Source organism: Equus quagga, chromosome 14 (assembly GCF_021613505.1).
Source record: "Equus quagga isolate Etosha38 chromosome 14, UCLA_HA_Equagga_1.0, whole genome shotgun sequence".
Lineage (NCBI taxonomy): Eukaryota > Metazoa > Chordata > Mammalia > Perissodactyla > Equidae > Equus > Equus quagga.
In genome coordinates, this window is record NC_060280.1 from 30,523,672 (window position 1) to 30,549,797 (window position 26,126).

General features: G+C 61.1%; 1 protein-coding gene across 3 annotated transcripts; it reads right to left on the bottom strand.

Moving 5' to 3' along the window:
- Window positions 1-1,016: 1,016 nt before the first annotated feature.
- WNT11 (Wnt family member 11) lies at window positions 1,017-21,161 on the bottom strand. 3 transcript variants are annotated; one of them, XM_046638373.1, is made up of 7 exons: window positions 21,027-21,161; window positions 20,353-20,517; window positions 17,137-17,297; window positions 9,661-9,896; window positions 7,900-8,177; window positions 4,914-5,206; window positions 1,017-1,808 (listed from the first exon to the last, which is right to left on the bottom strand). In XM_046638373.1, the coding sequence occupies exons 3-7, from the start codon at window positions 17,217-17,219 to the stop codon at window positions 1,634-1,636; spliced, it is 1,065 nt and encodes a 354-aa protein (XP_046494329.1). In that variant the 5' UTR covers window positions 17,220-17,297; window positions 20,353-20,517; window positions 21,027-21,161; the 3' UTR covers window positions 1,017-1,633. The 3 variants fall into 3 exon arrangements, with proteins under 3 accessions (XP_046494329.1, XP_046494328.1, XP_046494327.1); XM_046638372.1 differs by lacking the exon at window positions 20,353-20,517 and having other exon boundaries at window positions 21,027-21,158; XM_046638371.1 differs by lacking the exons at window positions 20,353-20,517; window positions 21,027-21,161 and adding an exon at window positions 19,188-19,986.
- Window positions 21,162-26,126: the final 4,965 nt, after the last annotated feature.

Here is a 26,126-nt window from a genome sequence, read left to right on the forward strand (position 1 = left end):
CCACTTTCGGGGGCGGGGGGCCGAGGATACCCTTCACTTGCTCCTCAGGGTCATTCACGTGCCAGGAAAGGAAGCCAAAGCTCAGAGAGGGACAGTGCTGTGCCCACTGAGAGCCTGCCCCCTCGAGACCCTGTCTACACGTGGCAGTAGCTGGGGGCCCAGTTTCCCCCATCCCCTGGCTGTGACTTCTCAGCCTCTTTTCCTCTTCATCTCCCTGTGGAGGTCAGGCCTCGGTCCCCTGTGCTTTTCTGTCCCGCCCCTTAGTGACAGTGCCTAAATGTGCATCTCAGCCCCAGCCTCTCCCTGGAACTTCACACTCGACTATCGCCCATCTGCTCAGTACTTCCACTTGGGGCCGGGTCACCATCACAACCCCGAAGTGTCCCGTCTGAACCCCAGCCGCCCCACCGCCCGGCCTCAGTGCTTCCAGCACTTTCTGTTCCTCCTTGCCCTCATCCCGCCTCCAGAAAGAGAAGAAAGCCTGATGGCTCCGCCTCCAAACCCGAACGGGAACCCAGCCCGTCTCCCCAGCCCCCTGCAGCCAGCCAGCTCCAGGCAAGAGGCTGCAGCCTCTAACAGCCAACCTCAATCTCTACCGCCTGCTTTACACATGGGGAAACTGAGGCTCAGGGAGGGGAAAAGCCTTCCCCACAGTCACCCAGAAAACACGCCAGGGCTGGCGGAGCCTGGGTCTGCCACCTCCTCCCTGAGGTCCTCGTCCCCAGCTCCCGGGCCAGGTTTCCTCTCGGAGCTGGCTTAGGGGGTCTGACGACACCGCTGGGCTATGCGCGCCTGCATGTGTGTCCCCGAGGAACAAAGAATCTGCCAGCTGGGTTTATGTTTCAAGACGTCTGTCCTCGCCCTTGACCAAGAGGTCTTACAGGGAGACCGGGGCCAGAGTCAGGCGGGGAAGCGGGGGGCCAGGGACATCAATGGTAAGCTGCCTGCCCCGGAACCCAGCCCCGGGGTCTTCCGAGTTCACTCGAGGAGGGCAGAAACTGCAGGGGCGGGCCGTGCTTCGCTCAGCATTTATTTCATACAGCTGTTTTTAAAAAGCTTGTTTAAAATATAGATCATTATATATATATATTTATATATATAAAATATATAAAGAGGAATTGAGGCGAGCCACCCCAAAGACAAAGCTATGTTTTATAAATATTTCTGTAGCTCCCACATCCCAGAGAAAGAAAAAAACAAAACAAAAAACCATTTACAACCCAAGCTAGTGGTTCCACATGGTGGGTCCCGCAGGCTCGGAGCCTGGGGTGGGCTGGGGTCTCGAGGGCCGTTCCGAGGAGAGCAGGCAGACCCCTTTCCCCAGGGGCTGGTGTCTCTGGCCGTGAAAGGTCGGGTCCATACTAGTTTTGCCAAACCCATGTCCTCGGCTCCGTAGACCAGCCTGGAGGCTGCAAATGGGCCCTGCAGGGCCTCAGGCTGCCAGGTTATTTTTAATCTTGTCGGTGTCCTTTGATGTCTCGGCCCTCCTTCCAGGGTGGCCAGGCCTCTCTTCCTGGTGGCTTCCAAGTGGAGGCAAGCCACACGGCACCTCCCGCACCCGGCATCTGGAATTCACAAGCAAAGCCCCACGGGCGGGCGTCTCTAGGCCCCGCTGGAGCCTGGGGCAGCGGCCTCACTTGCACACGTAGCGCTCCACGGTGCGCTCACACCGGCGACAGGTGACGTAGCAGCACCAGTGGTACTTGCAGTGGCACCGCTCGACCACACGGTCCGTGTAGGGGTTGTAGCCACGGCCACAGCACATGAGGTCGCAGCTGTCACTGCCGTGGGACGTCTTGTTGCATTGCCTGCAGGGGTTGGGGGGGAGGTCAGTGAGCACTGGGCCACCCCAGCCCCTGCCCAGCCCGGCAGCTCCCCACCCTCCCCCATGGCTGCACTCAGCCCCCTCGGGAGGCGTCTGGTCTTTGGGGAATTTTAAATACCCTACTGCCCGGAGGGAACCTCTCTCATCCTGGTATTTCTCATAGGCATGTGTCAAAATGATGGGGTGTTCTGTTTTCTTGAAGAGGTCTTTTGTTCTATTTCTTCTACTTGTAAATACTCCACGGAGCCTCAAACCACTCTTATAGTCCCATCTTCATATCTAACCCCAGTTATATTGTAACAAATGTAAAGGCGGTTTTTACTTTCAGAATCCCAGGGTGAATTCCAAAATGGACAGATGGCGTTGCCTGTGAGGCAGAGCGAGCGGCCGGCACCCAGTGCGACGACAGAGGGTCACCCATCTGCCCCCACAGGCCAGGCGCCTCCCTCCAGGATTTTATCTTATCTGAGGTGGGCAGGGCCCTCGGTGAAATGATTACGCCCATTTTACAGATGGAAGCGGGCTCAGGGAAGGGCAGAGGTCTGCTCAGGGTCTCACGGGAGCCTGTGGACAAGCAGCGCTTAAGCTCAGGGCCCAGAGACCAAGTCCAGTGCGAGCTCGGCCTCCCTTAAAGGGAAGAGAACCCAGGCCGCCTGGGGCTGCCTTTCCTCCTGCATCACTCCTGTGGGAGAAGACGACACAGAGGTCCCTATAAGACCCAGATATCCTACTGCTGCCACTGGTTCTACTGTCTAGAAAGGACACATCTGTGCAGGCTGGCAGCTCCTCTGGCTGGGCTCTGGCTAGACAGGGATGTTGTCATGGGATGCAGCTCGGTCCCCACAGCCATGTGGCCGAGGAATCCCAGGATGTCCGACACGGGCGAGCCCTAGAGATGACCAAATCCAACACTCCTATTTCCTGATGGGGAGACTAAGGCACAGAATGGAGTGGAGGCCTGTACAAGGTCCCACGGGGTGAGAACTCCTGTGAGCGTTTCGGAAGGCTTCCTGGAGGAGGAGGGGCCATGCGGGCCATTTCAGGAAGACAAGCAGGAATCTAAGATGCAGAGGAGGGGAAAGGGCACTGGGGGCAGAGAAAAGACAGCCTGCCCTGACCTAACAGAACAGCGGTGAGAGAACAGACGGATGGTAGGGCTGGAGGCACGGAGGCCAGGAGGAGGCTGGACAGCCGCCGAGTAAGAGAGGCCGAGGGCTGAGCTGGGAAGGGCCGTGGGGCCGGAAGGAGGGGAGCACCTGGAGGGAGAGCCGGGAGGTGACAGGACCTGCACGTGGAGGCTGCGAGCAGCTCCGGGCAGGAGGAAACAGCAGGAAGAACACATCCCCAGAGCCACACAGACCTGGGTTCAAACCCCAGCTCTGCTGCCTACTGGCTGTGTGACTGAAGGCAAGTCACTTACCCTTTCTGGGCTTTGTTTAGTCACTCTACACCATGAGTCCCCCTCAGCCTTATCCTGAAGGTCTCTGGACATTCCTCCAGGAAACGGTGGTGGGAAGGAGGCCAGTTCCATTTTTATTCTGGATCCCTGACACACGATGTCTGAAAACCTGGCCTCCAACCTCCCATCCCCCTCCAAGGTGTGTGGTACCATCACCACTGCATGAGGATGGGACTGAGCCCCAGGGAAGCAAGGGCTCTGCTCCAGGTCCCAGAGCCAGGGAGCTGTGACGTCAGCGGGGACCGTCCTTCCCTGACACACACACAGCCCCCCACAGATCCAGGGAGATCTGGGGTCCTCGACAGGCTTCCCCACCCTCCTCACAGCCCCCTGGCTGCCTCAGCCCAGCCTCTCCCTCCTTCCCGTCTCCCTGGCCCGACCTGGTTCCATCTTCACTCCACCCGACCCCCTCAATGTGGCCTCCAGATGGGAGCTGGGGCGTCTTCACAGAGCCTGCTGCCCTGGCCTGTGAGGACGGGGCCCCCACAGCAGCCCCCCTCTCCTGGAGACAGGAACGTGGGCTGCGGAGGAAGCAAAGGCTGGCCAGGCACCAACTATGTGCCAGACACGTTCTCAGACACCCTCGCTCTGGTTCAATATTCTTTTAACCCCGCAGAACGCGAGTTTTGTGGAATGCCATTAGGGGCTCCTTAATAGAAGAGTTCCACAGCCCAACACCTCTGGGAAACGCCGCCTGCCACAGCCCCTTTCCTGCGCATTCCTCCCAGCCGTCATGTGCTCTTGTGCCTCGCGGATCGCCAAAGAGAATTTCCCAAACGTATCTGATTGCAGAACTGGTTCTGACAGAGCATCGCAGGACTGACTCCTTACAGAACCACCTCTGGGAAATGCTGCTCCCCTGCATCCTCACCAGCCCTGCCCAGCACACAGTAGGTCTGCAGTCACCACTGGCTCACTCCCTCTCCTGTCCTGAGCCGACTGCAGCAGCAGTGATGGGGCCAGAGGTAGGGACCCCAGCCCTGGCTCTGAAACTGGGGACCAGGGGGAGAGCGCTGGGGCCCGGTGGGTGTACGCATGTCTGGGGACATGGGAACACTTCCCCTACGAATGCAGGCAGACCTCGCTCTCCTGCTGCCCCTCTGGATGGCAGCTGCCCTGGTTCTGCCTCCACCCTGTGCAGACTTCCCGGGTGGCGGTAGGCTGGCCACTGCCCCCACCGCCCCTCGTGTCTCACTTCCTCATTTGTCCAATGAGCAGATTGTGACACTTATCCTTCACTAATTCATTTGACAGACATTTACCGAGGATCTAGTTTACGTCGGGCAGCCTCGCTCCTAACCCCCGTCTCCCAGTATAGCCACTGCCTCTTCCCATCTGTCTCCCCACTAGGAAGAAGGTGGGGCGGGGCCTCCCACCAGCCTCTACCCCCGAGGGACGCCTGCCTGGGCGAAGTGTCCAACAGCCACTCCCAGAAGCTCTGCGGGGGACCCTGGGACCCTGGCACCTCCATTTGGCATTCCTGGGGCCGCCTCCCTCCACTGGGCAGGGACTCCATTCCCCAGATGCCCACAGAGGCCTGACTGTGCACCTGGCCCTGAGCTGGGGTGGGGCACACGCAGAATAGCTGACCCCTTCCTGTCGGGGGCCTGGGGGGCGGCCGGCCCTTACCTGTCCTGTGTCCCGTGGGAGCCCACCTTCTCGTTCTTCATGCAGAAGTCAGGGGAGCTCTGCAGATAGACCAGCTCCGAGTCCTTCACGGGCCGGATATCCAGGTCCTTGGGCACCAGGTGCTTGCGGGTGCCCATGGGTCGGTGCACGACCTTGGTGGCCGACAGGTAGCGGGTCTTGAGGTCTGCGGCCACATCCCGTAGCTCCTGCAGCCCCTTCCAGCAGGTGCGGATGGAGCAGGAGCCGGATACCCCGTGGCACTTACACTTCATTTCCAGAGAGGCGCGCAGAGCCTGCAGACAGGGAGGGCGTCGGGCTGGGCGGCCAGCGCCCCCTCCCCAGCCTGCCCTGCTCCCTGCCCCCACCCCCTGCGGGCCGGGTGCTCTTGGGGAGTCATTGTCTGCCCGGGCCTCAAGTGATGGGGCTTTTTACTCTAAAGCTGGGTGGGCGTTGTAGGTCCTCAGCTCCTCCTCCGACCTGGGGGGCAGCTGGGAGGGGCAGGAAGAGAGTGACATTTGTAGGGGTAAAGGATGCCGCTTATACACCTACTGTATACCAAGTGCTCTAACACATATGGCTTAATCATCGAGACATCCCCACACGGGGTATCATTACTTCCCCCACTGCAAGAAGAGGAAATGAAGGCTCAGAGAGGCTGTCTCATGCCCAAGGCTGCACAGCTAGAAAATCTTGGAGCTGGGCTTTGAGCCCAGGTCCAAGGGTGATGCCAAAAGCCATGGCTTTTAATTGTTCCATCCTTTTTCTCTCACACAAAAACGGGGCTCACAAAATGCTTGCTGGAAAAAGAGGGAAAAAAGAGGAGAAGGGAGGGAGGGAGGAATGGGGGGGCCGGGGAAGGGGCAGGAGGAGACTGCACGGGGGCTGGTCCCTGGCCTGGCTGGCCTTTCCCACCACTGCCTGGTGACCCTGAGCAAGCCACTTCACCTCTCAGCACCTCTGTCTGCCCTCCAGAGCGGCAGTAAGTGCCACCTCGCAGAGCTGTTGTAAGGATTCAGTGAGAGGACGTGTGGGGAAGGGTTTTGTGGACTATCAAAGTTAAGCCAACACAGGTCTTGAAACATCAGTCTAAGTAATAATTCTGGTGGAGGGGAAGCTTGGGCTCCGGCGCTTGGGGAGACTCTAATCCTGGCTTCGGAAGAGATTCTTCCCACCAACTTCCCTGGGCCTCAGTTTCCCCATGGGTACCCAGGGGTCTTTCAGTTCTGCGTTTTAATCCCCGCTTCTTTGCACACAGGATTCAGAGCCCTCCACCTGGGCCAGCCCTCCTGCCTGCCTCCTGCCAACAGCTGCAAGTATTAATGGATCTCCTGGGCCTACCCCCCTGCATCAGAAAGATGGGAAAACCGAGGCACAGAGAGGCAGGGACTTGCCTCAAATCCCTCGGTGATCAGTCAGGGAGCTGGTCAAGGGCCCAGGGCTCCTCCCTCCCCCAGTGCCAGGAAGTGGGGGGTGAGGGAGTCCGTCTGGGTCTAAAGTGTGGAATTGGCTCAGCAAGGCCTGTGGGGAGCACAGGAATGAAGTGCAGCCCCCGCAGGGCCCGTTCCGCCTCCCAGGGGCATTTTGAGTGGCAAGGAGAGGCACACTCGGAGGGAGGGCCCAGAGCTCCCTGAGGCCCAGGTGTGTCAGCTCTGACACATTGTAGCTGTGATGATGACATTCACCCTCAGAGGCCTGCGGCTGGGGAAGGGGATGGCGTGGTCTGCAGACGGCCCCAGGGAGGCCAGGTCCGTGGCAGCAGGGCCCAGGGACAGCCCAGTGTGCCCCCGAGGCTGAGGACCCTGTGGACTGCACTGTGGGAGGCGCTGGCTGTTGCGCTGGAGACCCACGCCTGGCCGTGCAGGGGAGTGGGCTGGGTGCTTGGGGGGATGGGAAGGGCTCCTGCTGCATTTCAAGGATGGGGGGCAGGCCGGCAGCATTGGGAGGCAGGAGTCCTGGGTCCCTGGCCAGGCTCGGCTACAGAGGCACGGGGTGAATTGGCCTCAGTTTCCCCAACTGTCCAAAGATGGCCAGCACATCCTAGAATCCTTACACAAGGGAGACCAGGCGAGGACACAGAGTCCCATGGCCCTGGGCTCCATCATGCCGCATGTCCTTGGCCGAGCCACCCAAGCTCTTTCTGTCTCCCTTGGTGGCTCTAACGGGCCTAACGGGGCTGTGGGGTGGAGGTCGAGAGATGCTGCGACCCCATTCCCCACCTGCAAGGAGGGAAAACTGCCTCCTCCAGGGTTGTTCTGTGGACCACAGGAGAGGAGACCAACCAAGCACCCACCACAGTGTCTGGCACACAGATCGGTATAAAGTTGGGTTTTTTTAATTTTCAAAAAATAAAACAGTCCATTCATTCACTCACGCATCCGCTCACCCAACCTCCTGTGGAATGAGGTGAAGAATTAATGAAACATCGCTAAGCGCAGAGGTCAAGGGGAAGCTGTGTTTTGGAGGGTGGGGTGGGTTTTGGGCCTGGGAGAGGGTCCCTGTTAGAGCGAGGGAGACGGCTCCTTAGGCTGGGCTGCTGCCCACAGCCCTGTCCATGCCTCCACCTGACTCAGCCTCGGCCCGGAGCCCCAGAGGAGGAGCCGGAGGAACACGGCCGACGGGCACTAGAGAGCACTGAGCCACCCCATTCTATAGATGGAACAAATGAGGCCAGAGAGGTAGTGACTTGCCCAGTGTCACACAGCAAGTTGAGTGCCAGAGCCAAGGTAGGACTCGGAGCTCCTGACTCCTAGCTCAGTCCTCCTTCTGCTCAGTCAACGTTCTGCAACCCAAATCCCGGTGGACCCCCTGGAGGAGGACAGCCAGGCAGGCCCCAAGAAGCTGGACAGGGAAGAGCTGGGGAAGCCGGGAGCACATCGGTGTGGGTGGGTCAGGGCCCGTCCCCCCACCACCCCCTCCACCAGGGCACGCCAGGTGGCCCTTTTCTGCCAATGGGCACAAGCACAACCATCTCGGGGGGGGTGGTTACCTGTCTCCCCACTTCACTGTTGTGTAGACGCATCAGTTTATTGGCTTGGGATCCTGTTTTTTTCACCTTCATAGGAGCATCGGAAAACTTGGCCCCCATGAGGAGCCCGTAGCTGAGGTTGTCCGCACATCCTCCCCAGCGGTTCCCGGGCCCGGGTGGCTCACCTGGGACGGGGCCGCAGGAGCAGCCGGGCAGGTCGCCGGTGGTGCAGGCCCGGGCGATGGCGTGGCTGATGGCAGCCGCAGACAGCGCATACACGAAGGCGGACTCCCGAGTCCCTGTGGGGTGGGGAGGTGCAGGGTCAGCTGGCTGGGTGACCCAGGGATAGGACCCCACCCCAGCCTGAGGGCCTCCTCCTGGGCCCCCACCCACCCATGAGGTCAGGCAGAACGGGCTGCAGCCAGGGAGGTGCAGGCGGACGACAGCACGAGAGGGCCATGAATCTGTGCCCCTCGTCCTCCCACGAATACACCAGCTGACTTGCACACACACTCGCACAGCCACAGGCACACCCTCCCTCATGCACACTCACAGTCCCCACCCCTCCACCTGCCGGCCCTCCGAGCAGTGTGAGGGCTGCTTTAGAGCATTGAAGGCCCAGGCTCTGAGCTGGGCAAGAACTCACGACCTGATGGGCAAGACCAGCGTGCCAAGAGCCTGCTGTGGCTTGAAATGCATCCCCCAAAAAGATACAGTCAAGTCCTGACCCCTGGGACCTGTGAATGTGACCTCATTGAGAAATAGGGTCTTTGCAAGTGTAACTGAGCTAAGATGAGCCATACTGCACCCGGGTGGGCCCTAATCCCACGACTGGTGTCCTTACAGGAAAAGGGGATTCTGGATACAGAGACACATGGAGGGAGCAGGCCCCGCTGACCCCTTGATTTCGACTTCCAGCCCCTGGAACGGTGAGACAAGCCACTTTTGTCGTTTGAGGCCCCGGCTCACGGTACTTCGTTGCAGCAGCCTCGGGAAATCCCCGCAGAGCCCCACGTGCCCCGGCTGTGGGGTGTCCAGCCCTTGGGTCCAAGCAAGTCACCTCCCGTTCTCAAGCCTCAGTTTCCTTAACTGCAGAACGGGGAGGACCATACCTACCTCGCAGGCGTGCTCTGTGGTCAGATAACCCGGGAAGGAAAGCAGCATGGTCAAGTGCTGCACAGACATTAGCCGGTGCCGTGCAGGGGAGAGGTCAGGTCTAGTGGGCCCTTCCTGCCCATCGACAGTCTCTCTATCGTACAGGGGACCCCCAAAGCCACCCCAGAAGCCACCGCCTCCAGGAAGTCTCCCCCACAGATGTTCTCCAGCCCCCACATCCCTTGGTGCGTCTCATGGCAACTTCAGTCAGCTGGGTCTAGAATTACCTGTGGCACGGCTGCCTGTCCCGAGAGTGCACGCTGCCGCAGTCTGGTTCCACACCCCCTCCCAAGGGCCTCCCTGACCTCATCCATGCCTTCATTCACGCTCAGACTGTACGTGCATGTGTCCTGTCCCTCAGGCCCCCCGCACCGGTTACTCATTCACTGTATGTTTGTTCACTCATCAGTTCGTGCCTGACTGCCCACACCTACGCCTAATTCATCCACCCGTCCACCCACACCCGCGTCCTTCTGAGTCTCCATCCATCACCATCTCTTCACTCACCCGCCTGTCACACACCCATCCACCCACAAACTCAACCACCTATCTAAGCACACCTCTATTTATGCCCGGATCCAGCCGTCCGCGCCCGCACGCGGCCCCGCGGCCCCGCTGGCTCCCTACCTCTCTCCAGGTCAAGCAGGTAGTTGGGGGCCAGCTCTATGGAGGAGCAGTTCCAGCGCATGTCGGAGAAGGCCCTGCGGCAGGCCTTGGTGGCCTCGCGGGCGGCGTGCACCACGGTGCGCATGAGCTCCAGGTTGCTGCGGCACAGCTGCACCTGCGCCGACACCAGGCCCTCCAGCTGCTTGCAGTGCTGCGTCTGGTTCAGCGCCAGCGCCGCCGGCGTCTTGGACAGCGCCCTGCACAGCGCCCGAGGCCACAGCGGAGGAAAGACGGGGCGTGAGGGGCCAGTCCTCGCGCCCCGGGGCCCAGCCTCTCCGTGGCGGCCTGGAGCCTCAGCTGGAGGGGCCAGGACACCAGCAGGCAGAGGGCTGTCCCAGCAGAGCAACGGCTCCCCCTCCCACCCTGTGTTACCTTGGGCACATCACCGTCCCTCTCTGGGCCTCTGGCCCGCATTCATACCATAGACTCCCGACCTCACTCCTGCCTAAGCTTTATGACAGTTATACCAACAATAAACGGGTGTACAGCTCACAAAGCCCTCACATCCATTACCTGATTTAGTTCTCACACAGCTGAGAATTAGTACCCGTTACTCAACATTCATTCAGCTCTGAGCACTCACACATGCCAGACACTGTGCTAAGTGCTAGGTTCTTCTAATCATTATTATAATAATAGCTACTATTCACTGAGCACCCGCTACACACACGAGTCAGGAGCTTCCCATTATTGCTTTACTTAATTATTAAACTCATTTATTAGGCTATAAAGTCCCACATACATGCAAGGGATTGCTATTAAAGGATTAAGGAGCCACCCGGTTTTGGGTTAAATCTGATTTAGAGATTAACTTGCTGTATGACCTTCCATAAATCACTGTCCCTCTCTGGGCCTCAGTGTCTGTACCTATAAACTGTGTTTCCCAGAATGGGTTCCAGCAAGACAGTCTGAAAAAGGGATCCTGGTCAAGCACATCTGACGAACATGATATATTACAACCCCTGTGGGAAAGTAACGATGCACATTTACATTTTAAAGGCGCTGAGAAGTCCTGCAGCAAAGCGACAGCCTTGGTTTTGTTTAACTCTGGAGTCTGCTGGGCACAAAGCCCTTCATTTTTGGAGCACGGATCTCACCCAGGCTTTGGGAAACGCTGGTCTAGGGAGGCTGCATGAACCCTGGTGATGTCCCAGGACCTAAGGGCTTCCCAAATCCTGGCTCTGGGATTCCAAGACTCTAGGACCAGGGGTCCATGCTGGATCCGCCTTTCTCCCCCGGCCTTCTCTGAGGTGCAGGCTAGAGACACCCCACGCCTTCAAGGGCTCCACAGAGACCCGCCCTGCCCCGAGCTGGCCAGCCTTGGCACTAGGCAGAGGCCCATGTGCCGCCACCAGCGCCGTGTGCCCCGCCCGCTGCACCCACGCAGTCCTCGCCCAGGTCTGCGCCTAGACCTGGAGAGGCTGAGATCCCGGGGGTCGGGGCCTGGTGACAAGGGAACAGCAGGGGCTCCAGCTCTGTCACTCCCCTCGCGACCCAGAGCAAGTCGCTTAGCCTCTCCTCTCCCAGCAGCCCCCAGGTGTTCCCTGGGGACTAACTCAGACGGGACGCGACACGGCTCTGCCCGGCTGATGGCCGTGGTCAGCGCTCAGTGAGGGAAGCCACTGCGACTACTGCCGGGATGGCCTTCCCCACTCCGTCACGGTCAGGGGCTGCCACCTGACATTCAAGACCCCTCAAAACCCGGCTCCCTGCCTTCTCCAGCCTCTTGTCCTTGTCCTCCCCGTGTCCTCAGATCCGGCCACACCGGGCTCCCTCCCAGCTTCTCTGACTGCCCTCCTGCTGTGCCCTTGCCCAGCTTTTCCTGACGCCAGGAATGCCTTCCTCTGCTCCTGTAGCTAAGTGAGTAAATGAACTCGGTCTTCTGGTGAAAGGACTACGTATGCAGCACCAGCTCTTCCCAGACTCATTCGGTAACAAACATGACAAAGATCCTTAACATTAATGGCTGCATAAACCTATCAACAGCTCCAGCTCATGGGCTGGCCCAGGGAAGGGCACAGGTTTTGGGCACCAGCTATGTGACCTGGGTAAGTTACCCAGTGTCTCTGGGCCTCACAGTCCTCTTTTGTTACAACAAAATGATCATTTCTGCCTCAAAAGGTGATGCCAAACAGATGTTAGCTCAGGGCCAGTCTTCCTCACCAAAAAAAAAAAAAAAAAAAAAAAAGTGACGCCAAGTCTTCAGTAAGATAACGTATGTAAAGTATTTGGAACATTCATAACTGGGATCCCCCTGCTTGTTGCTGGGTGAACAGAGGGAGTCAGAAGACCTGGGTTCTAGCCCAAGCTCTGCCCTCTGTGTGCTGTGCAATCTTGGGCAAACTGCTGCCCCTCTCTAAGCATCAACTACAAAATGAGGACCCCAGGGCTCTTGCAGGGCTGAATGAGATCCTCTGCGCTACATCAAGCACTGAGAGGTTAGGGTACTTCCTCCCGTCGCTCCCTCTCAGCTGTGCCCCTGCATCCGACAGCTCCAAGTAGAGAGGTCTTCCCAGATGCCTGGGGAGCAGACCAGGGCGTGGCACGGCCTGGTGTGCGTGGGTGAGAGAGCCCAGCCTGTCTGAATAGATCGTGGGAGCGAGTCCTGGACAGTCTCCCCTCGCTGCGACCCCTGCCCATCCCCACCCCCAAAGCACGAGCAGGGAGATGTTTGGTGTCCCTGATCGCCAGCGTCAGGCACAGGGCGGGGCGTAGAGCAGACCTCAGGCATGGCTTCTTGACCTAAACTGAACTGTCTGGTCCCTCCTGGCCTTCTGAGCCACGCAGGCCCGAGTACGTCGGGACACCTGGGGACCCTGCTGCCTGAATTCCTGCAGCCTGTGCGGGGTGAGGTGTCACACAGGGAGCAGGTGCCATCCCCTCGGCTGTCAGCCCCTGTACCCTCCTCCACACAGTAAACACTGCATACGTGTGGCCCCCCCATGGGCACAGCACCCTGATTCTCACGACACCCAGAGGGGTGGCCTGGGCCAGGGGGCCATCCCCTTTTGCACGGAGGAGGACACCGAGGTGCTCCAGGGCCCAGGTGCTCTGTTGCCTCCTGAGTTGTCCTCCGCTGGACCCGGGCCCCCTCTCTGCTGGGCTGGGGCCGTCCACACTCAGCCAGTCCTGAGCCCGCCAGCCCTCACCTCCCCCACCTGTCCTCCTTGCCCTCTGAGCTGACTTCTGTTTCACGGCTGAGGGATTCCAGGAGAAGCACAGACACCACCCTGCGGGATGAGACACTCAGGTCTCAGTCCCTTCCCTGGGCTCCTGCTCAAGCCAAGAAGTGGGACAACGTGGCTGAGCCCTTCCTGGGGAGCTCTGTTTAGAAAATTCCTGAGTGCTGGGTGCTGTGGCTCCCAGGGAGGGCTGCTCTGTGCTCCTGGTGCCTGGGGTCGCACTGGCTGGGGACCCTGGGCCACTCTGGGCTCCGTGTGTCCATCGCTGATGTCACCAAGCATCAGCTAACTCCCCAGCCAGTGGTGAAAGGAGGTGCTCTGAGGGAAACCCTGTGAGGACACCCCCAGAGGAGGCTGCGATGGTCCAGGCCGCGGAGGACAAACAGGAAGCAATCTGGAGGCCCCCCCGTGGGGAGAGGCCCAGGGAGCGCCGGGGGAGGCCGGGCGGGCAGAGGGCCACCAGCCGCGGCGTGCGGGGCGGCCACGGGCCGCGCAGGCGGGAGGCAGTGGATTCCACTCCGAGGAGGGCCATGCGGTCATCTGGTAATTAGTGGTAATGACCGTTTCTAACTAAGTCCCCCTCAGGGAGGTAATCAAGGATTAGGGCGGGGTGGGGGAGTTACCCGTCTGGACATCTCCGGGCTTGCCTCGCTGAGCAGACCCCTAATTGAAAACACTTTGGTTTATCTGGGGGTGAGGACACGGGGGAGGGGGTGGGAGAGAGGACAGGAGGGAACAGAGAGTTCACAGGCGAGGCCTGTGCCAAGGTTCCGCTCGGGTGGCCGAGGTCTCTCTCTTGGGAGCGAGGGGCTCTCCTGGGACTGGCTCGGGGGCAGAGACTTGGCATCAAGTGCCAGCTCAGTGGCTCACCCAAGACGCAACCTTGGGCAAGTCACTGCCCCTCACTGGGCCTCAGCTTCCCCATCCCATTGTGCAGGTGGAGACAATGAGGCGCAGAGAAGGGTAGGACCTGCCGAGACACAGCTGGGTCCCAGGCGAGGGGTCTTTCCCTTCCCTTTTAGAGACAAGGGGGCTGGGGCTCAGAGAGGCTGACGCAGTTGATCTGCCCGTGACCTGGCTCGAGGCCAGTGACCCGGCTGGGCCCCAGATCTCCCAGCTCCCTCTGGTGTTGCTTCTACCTGCTCTGCAGCAGCCGTGTCCCTTCTGGAGTGCCCTGGGGTTCTTCCTTGGGAGGCCTGGAGAGGCTAGGGCGGCCTCTATGGGCCCTCCCCTGACCCAAGGCAGCGAGAGAAGGGGTGAGTGGCCCAGCTGGGTCCCCAACACTCTCCGGTCTGACGGTCGTCTCCCAGCACCTGGCTTGGGTGGGAGGTGAGGTAGGGGAGGGGTCCCCTGGGCTACTTCTGGTCAGGAGCTTCCGCGGGCAGCCAGGCTCTGACTCCCTCTCCCTCACCCCTATCCCACCAGGGAGCTCCAGCTGTGCCCTAGGTCCCCAACAGGTGGCATGCTGGGTCTCTCGGCCACATCTGGTTTCAGTTCTGTGTCAAATGCCCCTTTCGTCTTCAGCTCACTCTCCAAGGCCCAGGGCAGCGCTCCCCGTCCTCACCCCCAGGGGACGACCCAGGCCAGCTGAGCTTCCCGGATGAGTCCCCAGCCTCCCATCCGCACTGTACACTGAGTGCCCTGTTGCCAACAGTCCCATGGCTCCCTGTGAGCAACAGGCCACAGAGCCGCACAGCCTGACCCCAAATCCTGCCTGTGGCCTACTCACTGTGACACTCTCTTAGTCAGAGGACCCCTTCCTCTTCTGTTTAATGGGGGCGGCAGCAGAACCCCCTCACAGGGTGATCGGGACATTTCAATGAAACAAGGACATAAAGCACTTAGGACAGTGCCCGGCACGTAGCACAGACACATAGTCACACGCGCACGCATGCACACATGGTTGTTATCCTTAAGCTCCACTCCTTCTCTGGCTTCCCCCTTTATCTTCAGCTCCAGCAAGAGTTTAACCACCATCAAGGAGTCTGGCTTCATGGAGCCCAGCTGCCTGGGTTCTGATCCCACACCCACCGCTGCCTCCCGCCTCCTGATCCCCGGCCTGCACGCCCCCGTGGGCCAGCCTCCCCAGCACACCGTGGCTAGTGGCCCTTCCACCCCACCCAGGCTGCTCCTGTCCCAGCCACTCTCACCAGCAGCTCCTTGGGCGTCTGCTCTGCCCCATTAATTAGCTGTGTGACCTTGAGCCAGTTACTTCACCTCTCTGTACCTTCATTTCCTCCTTTGTAAGATGGTAGTGATAAGAATATTACCTGCTTCCTTGGGGAATTATCAAATGGAATGACTATAGCTCTTGGAACAGTGTCTGGGGATTTACGAGAAGGCTCCTGTAATCCCTGGTTTCTCTTTTCCTCTCTATGCTTTCGGCCCTGCTGTTCCTCCTGCCATGCATTTCCTCCTTGGCCACTGAAATCCCACCCATCCCTCAAAGCCCAGCCCAGGGTCCCCTCCCAGAGGTGGGACTAACTGCCCCTCCCCTGGGCTCCCACGCTCCCTCTCCGAGGACACAGCCCAAAGTCCACTACGTACTTTCTCCTGGTCTGTCTCTCCCAAGAGGCTAGGCGCTGCTGTGAGGGAGACACTGAGCTGTACCCACTTCTTCTGGGCCATGCAGTGGGGACGGCACGCATGCTGGGCTGAGCGAGCCATCTGTTCCAGGCCCTACGCAGCCACGTGCCAGCTGGGGGCTTGTGCAAGCCACACACTTCTCAGAGCCTCAGCGTTCCCCCCCGTAGGGCTCGAACGTCAGCAGTGTCCCCCCAGCGCTTAGGAGCAAGCCCCGTTCTCGGCTCTGACGCTCCTGGCGCTCTTTAGCAAACCCCTGCCCTCTCTGGTCCTCAGTTTCCTTATCTGCAAAATGGCAGTGGGGGGGCGAAGAGGGCATGGACTCCCCGATCAGAGGTTCCCCCCTGAGCTGGGACAGGGACAGGGACCAGCGGTGGAAGGAAGGTGTCTGGTTTCTCACCAGACTCCTCAGGAACAGCTGAGGAGAGCTGGTGCCCCAGGGCCGGGCTTCCCCTTACAAACAAGGGAGGCAAGAAGATGGGGCTCTCCTCTGGAATCACCAATTAATCGATAACTCAGCCCCAGGAGGGGCAGGGCTGGTGACCTCCAGACTGTTTGCTGGCGGCCCAGCCACTATCGCGGTGTCTTCCAGCGAATCCCCCACCTTCCTCACTGCCGGCCCCAGCCCCCACAGTCTGTCCCCTGCTGTCTTATCTGCAAGGCTCTGCCCGGCCCCCCACTGCAGACCATGTCCAGTCCTGGACTTGCCCACCTCTCAGGGAGTCTCTCCACCAAAGTGCCCTCCTGCCCACCACTCCCACCGCCCAATTCCCCGAGATGCCCCAGGGGCCGCCTGGGGGCACCGCCCCTGGAAATCACCAAGGGGCCCAAGCGCGTGTCCCCACCAGGTGGTCTCGCCTCCTCCGGGCCCTCAGGCACCGCCCCTCTCTCCTAGGACACCGGGAGTTATTTACGGCCTGGGCTTATCTCTTCCAGCCCGCGGGCAGTTCCTCCAGGAAGGGGCTGGGTTTGACTCCCCTCCCCGTCCGCACCGCCACAGCCCTGCACAGCGCAGGCACTCCCTTCAGCGGCGGGGAGGGGCGCCTCTGACTCCCACCACCTACCCCTCCACGAATAACTTCTGTCTAAAGAAAGCCCCTTCACATGCGCACAGCGTCTGACAGTTTAGGAGGGTCTTTCATGAGCCCCTTCTCATCTGATCCGAGTGAAGAAGAGACTCTTATCCTCCTTTGACAGAGGACACTGAGGGTCCCAGAGGCCGAATGACACTTCCCCAAGGTCACCCAGGTGGAGGGGTCAGGCCTGTTGGAGGACCTCCAGCTAGAGTCAGGCGACTAGCAAGGAAACAAAATATTAAGCGGCGCCCTGTGCAGGGAGCCGACCCTCTAGATCTGGCCCCTTGACCACGCTGTCCTCTTGCATCTGTCCCTCTGGACGTCTTGCGCAACCCTCAGCGGGGGAGGACCGGGCCATTCCGCCGCCCTCCACGCCCTGTCTCGCTCCTGCCTCGAAACCCTCCGGGAGGTAAGGCAATATTTTACAGAGGAGGAAAAGGAGGCTTAAGAAGAGTGACTCGCCCACGACCCCCAAGCCGACTTCTGCTCCCGGGGTTCGGGCGCGATCGCTGGATTCAGGAAGCCCCTTAACGCCCCCGGCCGCCCCCAACCGCGCGCACGGGGCCCCTCCGGGTGGACGCGGGGTCCCTACTTACAGCCATTTGATGCCGTAGCACACGCCGGTCTGGAGAGCCAGGGCGAAGAGCAGCGCCTCGCAGAGTTGCGGCCGCGCCCTCATGGTGGCGCGGCGGCGCCGGGTCGCCCGCTGCAGCAGCCGCCGCCCGCTGTCCCGCCGCGCGTCCTGCGCGCACGCCGCCTGCGGTCGGAGAGCGGGGCGCGTGTTAAGGCGGCCGGGCAGGGCGCCGCAGGGGGCGTTGTATTCAAATTACAAAGGAGGGGTCGGGCCCTTCCGCCCCGCACGGCCCGGACGCGGCGGCGTCTGGCTCGAATTAGGCGCCGCCGAGCGCGGCGGAGGGCGTGTCCACCGAGCGCGGCCCCCGCCGGCCTCTCTGCGCCGCGCCGCCAGGGACCGGGAAGGGAAGGGAAGGGGGCGCCGGGACCAGAGACGCCCCAAGAGCGGCGCAAAGACACCGGGGCAGAGGGAGAGGCCCAGAAGGACCCCCAGACCTTGGAGGGACGGAAAGGAGAGGACGCAGGGGTCGGGGGCGGAGGAGGAGCCGATTCCGGCCCGGTCCTGGGGTCTCACTCATCTCCGCAATATTAATTTAGTTATTGTGGTCCTGGCAGTTCTCCTTCCCCACCGGGCCTCAGTTTACCCCCTCTGTAAACTGGGGACACAATTCACCTTTTATAAAGACGTTCACCTAACACTATGGCATTTGCTCCTCTGGGTGCCCGTGTGACATAGGTACTGTCGCTGCACCCATCACACAGATGAGAAAACTGAGGCCCGGAGATATGAAATGGGGTTGTTCGGCCAGTGAGCGGTGGGTCCATGCCCGTTTTCTCCTCCCACGTCCACGCGGGGGTCCGGTGACCGCGAGAAGACAAGGAAAGAGGGCTCGCGCGGGGCCTCGGTTTCTCAGCTGGGGAAGGGGAGGGTGAGAAATAGGACGGCAGAGGTCTTTGCGCCGTGAGGGCTGTCGGGGGTCCCGAGTCTCCTAGCTCCTCTCTGGCGGCCCCCCTGTGGAGGGTCGGGTGTGCCCCGGCGGGGGCGGAGGCGGGGCAGCCCTGCCTCTGCTGAGCCGGGAAGCTCGCGGGGCTGGCGCGGTGCCGCCTCCGGCCGCCAGGCGGCGCCCTGGGGCCGCGGAGCAGCCGTTCCCCCGCCCGCCCGCAGGCAGCAGAGGCGCTTTCTCTGGCTTTTTTCTTTTTCTTCTTTTTTCCCTCTTCATTCTCACCTCATTAACTCCCTTCCCAGCTTCTCCCCAATTCACCAACACCTGGCGTTCGCCCGGAGACGCGCAGCCCCAGCCCCTCTCCCCTGGGGAGGAGGAGACAAAGGGATTCCTTTCTAAAGGGTTTGGGGAGTCGGAAAAAAGAGGCGCCCGCCTTAGTGGGGGCGCCTGAGCGGGAAGGGGGCGTTCCCCTCCGGCTGTGTGAACTTGGGCAAGCCCTCCGGCACCCCCAGCCTCAGTTTCTCCTTCTATAAAAACGAGGGGCTGGGCTCGGCCGCGCATCCCCGGACATCTTCCCAGCCACCCCGCAGCGTGCGGTCCCCGAGCTCCCCCTGCCCGGGTGTCCGCGATGGCGCGTACCTGTGTGCGTGTGAGCGTACGGGTGTGCCTTGAGCACACGCACAGATTTGTAACCCCACTGTTCTCCGAAGCCTTCCAGAGGACGGCAGGGAGAAAATCCTGAATTATACATTTTTACTCCCTCGAAGAATTTCCCGCTAGGCGCCTAACACAGAGGCACTGGCTACAAACTTGCAGAGTCAAGGCTAGGGGTCCCGGCGGGGTTCTCGGCGTAACCGAGCACGCTCCCCACCCCACCCCACCCCCAGCCTGTATCCAAACCCTTTGTCTTACTGGCCCTGAAAGTTTACCACACTCTTGAGAAGGAGAAAAATACCGGCTGGATATGGGGGAGGGGAGGGGATCCAAACTCCAGTCTCTGTCTTCGCCCCCACTCCCTCCCAAAGTGTGGGCTCTCCCTCCCCCCCCCCCCCCCACTCCGAGGGCGCCCAGCATTCCTGGCTGGGGAGGGGGAAGGGGCTGCACGCGGAGGGAAGAGAGTGCGGACTCACAGCAGGGGATCCGTGTCCAGCCCAACTGGCCCAGAGAGAGGAGGGGCCGCCCGGGTCCCACAGCGCGCTGGGACCCAGGCCTCCAGCCACTGCCGGCTCTGTCCGAGCAGCCCCCGGTGGTCCTGGGCTTCCCCCGCCGCCGCCCCTGCCCCGGCACGCCGCAGGGGAAGGCAGCGCCTGGTCTGGGCCTCTGGGTCCTGGCAGGTTATTCCTGTCCGGTGTCCGAGCGTCCAGGACAGCCGCGCGGGCCGCTGGGTCACCCTCAGCCTGCGCCCCGCGGGTCAGGGCGCGCTCGCGTCCCGGAGCCCCCGGCCCGCCAGGGGGCGCTAGGCCGGGGTTCGAGGGGGGATCCGCAGCCGCCTCCCCGCGGTGGGACTCTGGGCACGTCCCCTCCTCTTCCCGGGCCCGGGTGTCCCCGTCCGGGGATGGGATGAGGGGTAGAGCAAGTGCCCTCCCGGTTCTGGTGGTTCTATAGGACATCCACGCGGCGTGGCCAGCCGGGAGCTGCCCGAGCCCCCGCTTCAGGCCCAGCGCGGAGCCTCCCTCGGGGGCAGGGGCGTAGTGGGCCCGCGTCAAAGCGCACGGTCTTTGGAGAGATAAGCGGTCCTTCCTCCCCGCGCTGGGGATAAGGTCCGAGCCACCCGCTCGTAGCGGGCGAGAGAAGGGGCCGCCCGGGCTGTGACCCGCGAGCGCAGGAGCCGCGGCCCCGCTCCAACAGGTGGTTATCCGGCTTGGGCTCTGGATGTCCCTGAAAACCCCAATGCTGGGGTGGCCGGCCCTCTCAGCCAAGCCGGCCGGGACGCGCCGAGCCTCCCCTGCCCGGATGAGCCCGCGCTGGGCCGGCAGCGGGCACGGCTCGCGGGAACAGAGTGTCCACGACACGCGGAAGGTCGGCGCGGGCCCAGCCTGAAGCCTCCGGCTGCGCAGCTCGCAGAGCCGACCCCGCGAGCGGGTGACGCCGAGCGACCGCTTCAAGGTTACCTGCGACGCGGAGCGAGGTCGGGCCGGCAACCTGGCTTTGACCCCGCCGCGAGTCCTGAGAGATGGGTCTGCTCGGCTGCGGGCGACGCGCCAGGTTACCCACGAGACGGGTTATTTGGAAGTGGGAAGGGCAGGTTTGTGGGGGGGACTCCGGGCACCTCCCACTACCCCTCTGGAGGCCGACCTGAACACCTAGGCACAGTGAGGGTCACGGAGGTGGGAGCGCCGGGAGGTGGGAGGTGTGGGGCTGGTGCGCGAGCTCAGCCAGATGCTCGGGGCGGCTTCAGCTGTGCCTCCGGGCTGGGGACAGGACTCTCTTCCTCCCCAACCCCCAGCCTGGAGCTCAGATCTGTAAACAAACTGTCGGTTCAACCCCGTCCCCCGCCGCTCCTGGGAGCCGGTCTCCGAGAAGGCGTCCGCCCCCACCCCGCAATCTGCTAGGAGCCGCCGTAGTTCCCTGCCTTTTGCCACCCTCTCCGGCCCCGCCACACACACCCTCTGCCGCAAGATCCAAGTCGCCCACCCCCGGGATGGCTCGGGCATGACCTCATCTGCGGGCCGACTGGGAGGGAGGGCGTCGAATCGGGGGAAGAGGGCCGTGAAGCCTCGCGGCGGGCGAGAAACTGCACAGGCACCTCCATCACTCATCTGCGTAAAGCCCGCGCCCCCAGCCCCGCGGCTGCGCCCCGTAAGGGAGGCTCCTCGGAGCGCAGCGGAGCAGAGGTACGCAGCCCGACTCAGTTTGCTTACTGGGAGTGGGTGTCCAACGGGGTCACGCCGTCTCCCTCGGACTGGGGCGCCCCCCTCCCTAGCAGGTCCCGGCTGAGCGCCCGCCCGCTGCCCGCGGCCGCTGCTCACCTTCTGGAGCGCTCGCCGGGCGCGCCCTGCGTGCCTGCTGCCCGGCCGGCCAGGGAGAGGCGAGCGCGGCCCCCGGAGGACCCGAGCGCCCTCCGGCTGGGCAGGCGGGGACAGCGCCCTCTTCGCGAAGCGGCCGGGGAAGGACGCCCGGGATCCGGAGGAGCGGCGGCTGGCTGGGGTCCCGCGGGGACTCTGGCGCGGACTCAGGCTGCTCCGGGCCTGCCTCGCCCGCTCGCTGGAGCTCTCCTCCTCGCCCGGCACGGTCTCCCGCGCGGGCCGCCCAGACTGCTTTATAAGGCGCGGGCAGCCGCTTTGATCCGCCCACGTCAGCGCGCCGAAACCCCACCGGGTGGCTCCGGCCGCGCGCGAGGGGCGGGGGCGGGGGCCCCGCAGATGCCACGGACCCGCGGCGCCAGCGGCAGAGGACTTCGCACCCCGTTGAGTTACGAAGGCGGGACTTACTAACTACAGCTGGCGTCTACAAGCGTGCCCGCTGCGGGCCCTCTGTGCGCCTGCGGCGCGTGGGTCCAGGTAGGGCCGGTTTCTGAACCTTGCAGCAAGCGGGGCAAGGAGCCCCGACCGTCTGGTTTGACAGAGGAGGAAGCCGAGGCTCAGAGGGAAGTCCCACTTAGGCCTCAGTCTGGAGCCAGGGCGGGCATCACTAGGTGTCTGTCTTGCGGCTTGGTTACTGTAGGCGTCGGGGGTCCCGAGAACTGCGTGGGCCTCCCAATGCATCCTTCGCGGGGTCATCTCTCCAGGCCTCCGGTTCCAGTTCTGGAAATGGGATCAACCACCTGAGGTCTCTGCGGAGAAGGGAGGCGGGAGGGCTTCGCGTTGCGAAGCACACCGTAAACCTTAGGCACCAAGAAGACTGGCGGCCCGGCCTCTGGGATGACCGCTGGGGAGGCTGATGTGCACCTTAGTGGAGGACTGGGTTTCAGAAGCTAAAGGGGACTGGAGAGGTACTTCCTCTGGTGTAGACCCGGCCTGGGTGACTTCCCTGGGACCAGTGGGGTGAGTGTGTCCATCCCCTCCCACCTTGGCCTTCCTGGCTGATGATAGACCCCTTTTGGATTTCTAACTGCTGAGTCACATGCTGAGATTTCCAAGGATCCTGTCTCCTCTCCCCTGGCCCCCTTCCCAGGGGCCTCAATCCCAAATGTAATCTAGTTCATTAACAGAAGAGGAAACAGACTTAGTGAGAAGGACCTTGTCTCAGGTCCCAATGCCTGATACTCTTTTCCCCATTCTTTGCACCCATAGGCCCGCCTAACCTGGCTCCAGGTACCTCCACATACAACACACACGTCTTGGCCCACAGAGCCCACTGCAGGCTGGCAGCCATACAAGTACCCTCCACACACAGCCGGCCAGTCTCCCTGGCACACAGGACTGGGACATATCACCTTGCAAATGGTCGCAAACGCGCTCAGGAGATACTTGCCCACACTAGATGTGCACACACACTCAGTAGCACATACTAGTGAAAGGGCCACACTCATCTTCAAGATGAGGCCAGACATGTGACTGCCCCCGACCAGGTCATGCACAAACACCCATGTGCGTCCGTGCACGAAGTGGGAACGCACACACAACTTCTGAGCATGCAACACCAAATACACATACACTCCTGCACACAGTCACAGGAGTGTCCCTGTGAATTCCTGCCAGGACATCCCCATCTCCTCCCCCAGGCCGCTAGGTTCAATAAAAGTGATGGGAAGGTATTGGGGCTTTGGGTGGGGCATGTAGGAAGGTGGGGAGGACCAGGCTGCTCCACCTAAGAGGCTGGGGACAAAGACCTCCAGGGTCAAGAGTGTCCTTAGCTCTCCCACCCCAAGGCACTCTGGCCACCACTGTCAGAGCCATTCCTGGTGGCCTCTGTCTGGTTGGAATGCACCCTCCACTGGGTCTAGCCCTCTGCTTACTTGAGAACCTAAATCACCAGTTGCCTGCAAGCATTTGCACAAGCAGTCCTTCAGCCAGGCCTCTCCTGCTGGATCTCAGCTACAGTAGGAATGGGAAGCAGTCTGAAGTTGCCTAGACTTCGGTTCCAATATTGATTTTGCCCAACTTTATGTTTATCTGTGTGATCCTGAGCAAGTTGCCTAAACTCCCTGAGCCTGTTTCCTCCTCCATAAAATGGCAGTAATACAATCCCATCAGATGCTCTGTACTCTCTCAGATGGGGAGTAGCATCCCCATTTCATAGACGTGGGAGCTGAGGCTCAAAAGGGAGGGGCTGGCATGCGTGGGAGCGGAAGTCTGAACCCAGATCTTTCTGGCTCAGAGCGCACTATGGCTGAAACACAGAGCAGGAGGAGAGTGACTTTCTGTTGTCTCAGCGGGGGGTTAAGGGGAGCCAGGAGAAGATCCTAGGACCACCTGCGGCCCAGGCCTGACCCCTCCGGGGCCCTGCCCAGTTACTCAGCTCTGTCTTGTGCATCAAGACCCAGGCGTCAGCTCAGCCTGGAACCCCTGCCCTAGGCAGGGTGGAGGGCCATGAGGAAGCGACGGCAAAACCTTGGCCTGCCCCTCCTGCACCCCGGCCCCCCATTTGTATAAGGGGGAGGACTTCACCGCCTCAGACATTCTGGGACTCTCCTAGACACTGGTGAGAAGAATTGTTTTTCATCTTTGGAACCAACTGACTTTCCCCCTTCCCTTTGCCTTCTCCTTCCTTCTCTCCAGGGCCTCCTCAATGGTCAAGCCCGTGCTGTGTGTGTGTGTCAAGCCTGTGCTGGCCACCTGGGCTGCAAGCCCCTCACAGGAGGAGGCTCTGATCTGGGCAGAGTAGGCAGGTTTTGGGTGTCTGACGGCCCTGACGTGGGGGGGTTGCTGTCAGCCGGCTCTCGGCCTGGCCTGACTGCCACCAGTCAGGGGCACACCCCTTTCCACTCCCCACCCCCTGCACACAGCCCACCCAGGGGGCACCCAGGCCGAAAGGACATGGGGGTGGGGGAAGCCACAGTTCCTTTCCCCGTGCTGACCCCTCCTGATCCCTCCACGCACCTCAGCTTCCCTCCCTTGGGACCAAGGCCTTGGTGAAAATGGGTAGGGGTGAGTTGGCTGTTTCCAGGAGCCCTGGATGGGGGGACAGGTGACTGGTTATAGTCCTTAGTGCCATTGGTAGTTTGCCGTGTGATGGTAGATAATTGTTTTGCCCTCTCTGAGCCTCAGTCATCATCTGTAAGTGAGGGTGTTGGACTAGCTACCCTTCAAGGGCTCTTTCAGCTCCAGAACCTAGCTCTTGGGTCTCCTTAGCTCTTAGCCATGTCATAGGATGAACCACGCACATGGTGGACACAGTGAGACCTAAGGGTGCTGTTTTTCCACACCAGGGGGCTTTTCAGAAAGGCCTTCCTGGGAAGGCAGGTGACCAGGGGATCTGGGCAGAGGGGCCCAGCCCAGTTGTCCTCTGACCCAGGGGTTGGCATGCCCCATGAGGCCCGATGTTCCAGGCAAGCGGGGAGGGGCATCAACTAGCAGCAGGCATGTCCTCAGAGCACCTGGGTCTGGCTCTCCAATTCTCTTCCTTCGCTGACCCACTGTGTGACCCTGGGCAGGTCACTCAGTCTCTGTGATCCTTGGTTCCATCATCTGCAAAATGAGAAAACTGCTAAACCACTCCCTCCCAAGGTTGCTGGGAGATAGGCTTGCAGGAAAGAAGCCACGTTGGTTGACCAATCCCCACCCCCCCACCCCCGCCCGTTTGCCAGGAGGGTGTGCGGGAGAGACAGGCGTGGCTCCGAAGAGGGGCACTCCAGGGCCCAGTCCCGTCAGTGATGCCAGATCTTGTCACCAGTGAGCAACGGAGCCGGGCTGCAAACCCTGGGCTGTGGCCGCCTGAGCCCCTGCCCGCTGCCCCTGAGGGGTTACGTTCTGTTCCTCCTCAGTTACCCCAGGGGAGGGATTGTCACTTTCCGAGGCTCAGGGAGCAGGCCTTGGGAGGGCCAGGGTCAGTCCAGAGCTTTCTTTCCTGGGTGCACATAACAAAATGCCACTTGTCGTGTCTATGAGGGCGTCACTTCGGAAAGGCCGCTTTCAATTCTCCATTGTTTGATCATAGTAGGGGCTGTGCAGGAGACAATGTTTGTGTTTCTCAGGCCTCTTTCAACGCCAAGAGAGAAACCCAACCCCAACTGGCTTAAACGTGAGAGAAAGCGATTGGCTCCTGCAGCTGGAGGAGAAATTGAGGTGGCTGGTGACCTTGAAGGAGAGCTGAGTTACCAGGGCTTGGGGCTGGTGCTGGGCCCCGGTGCCTCCCCCCGATGTGCTGTCTAAAACTCATTTCGGCTTCTCGCTGCTCTCTTTGAGTGAGTGAGCCTCATTCCTTCCCCCTGGTAGGTAACCATCAACAGCCCTAGTCAGGAATTCAGGCAAATGAGAGCTTCTGTCTCCCTGGGCCTCTGGATCAGTTCCGGGGAAGGCAGCTGATTGGCCTGTGTGAGTCACATGCCCTCCCTTTGATTGACAGATGATATTACCATGGAGAGGGGGCCCTGGGAATGGCCAGGGGGCAGTGCCTGTCACCAGAATGGGAGGAATGGGAAGCAGTGGGCCTCTGGGGCACTTGTGTCTAGGTTGGCAGTTTCTTCTACAGTTGGGCTCTGCTCCTCTGGTGTGAGTACAAGTCAGGGTTTCTGCACCTGGGTGTTACCCTGCACACATGGGGCCGGAGACCCGCCACCCTCAGTGCCCCCATGGCACACAGAGAGAGCACACTTTATCTCATGTCACTCGGTGTGTAGCGCAGGAGACAAGGGAAATAGGCCTCCTGATACTTGGCCCATAAGCCATGCCGTCAGTTGTCACTGGTTCTGAACTGTTTCTGGGAAGGCCACTGAGTAGCTTTTAGTGGCATCAATTCCTCTCATCCCAGGACAGACACCCCACTGTGGAATGTGACTCCATACGGAGGTGCAGTCTATTTCCCCACCTGTGGATCTGGGCTGGCCTCGTGGCTCACTTGGAGCGACGCCTGTGACAGAAATGAGGCTGTGCGTGTTCCGGAGCTCAGGCCTCGGGGCCTTGCAGCTTCCTCCCTGGGCCTCTTGGAGCCCCGCCCGGCGGCACGTCAGAAGCCCAGGCTGGACCACT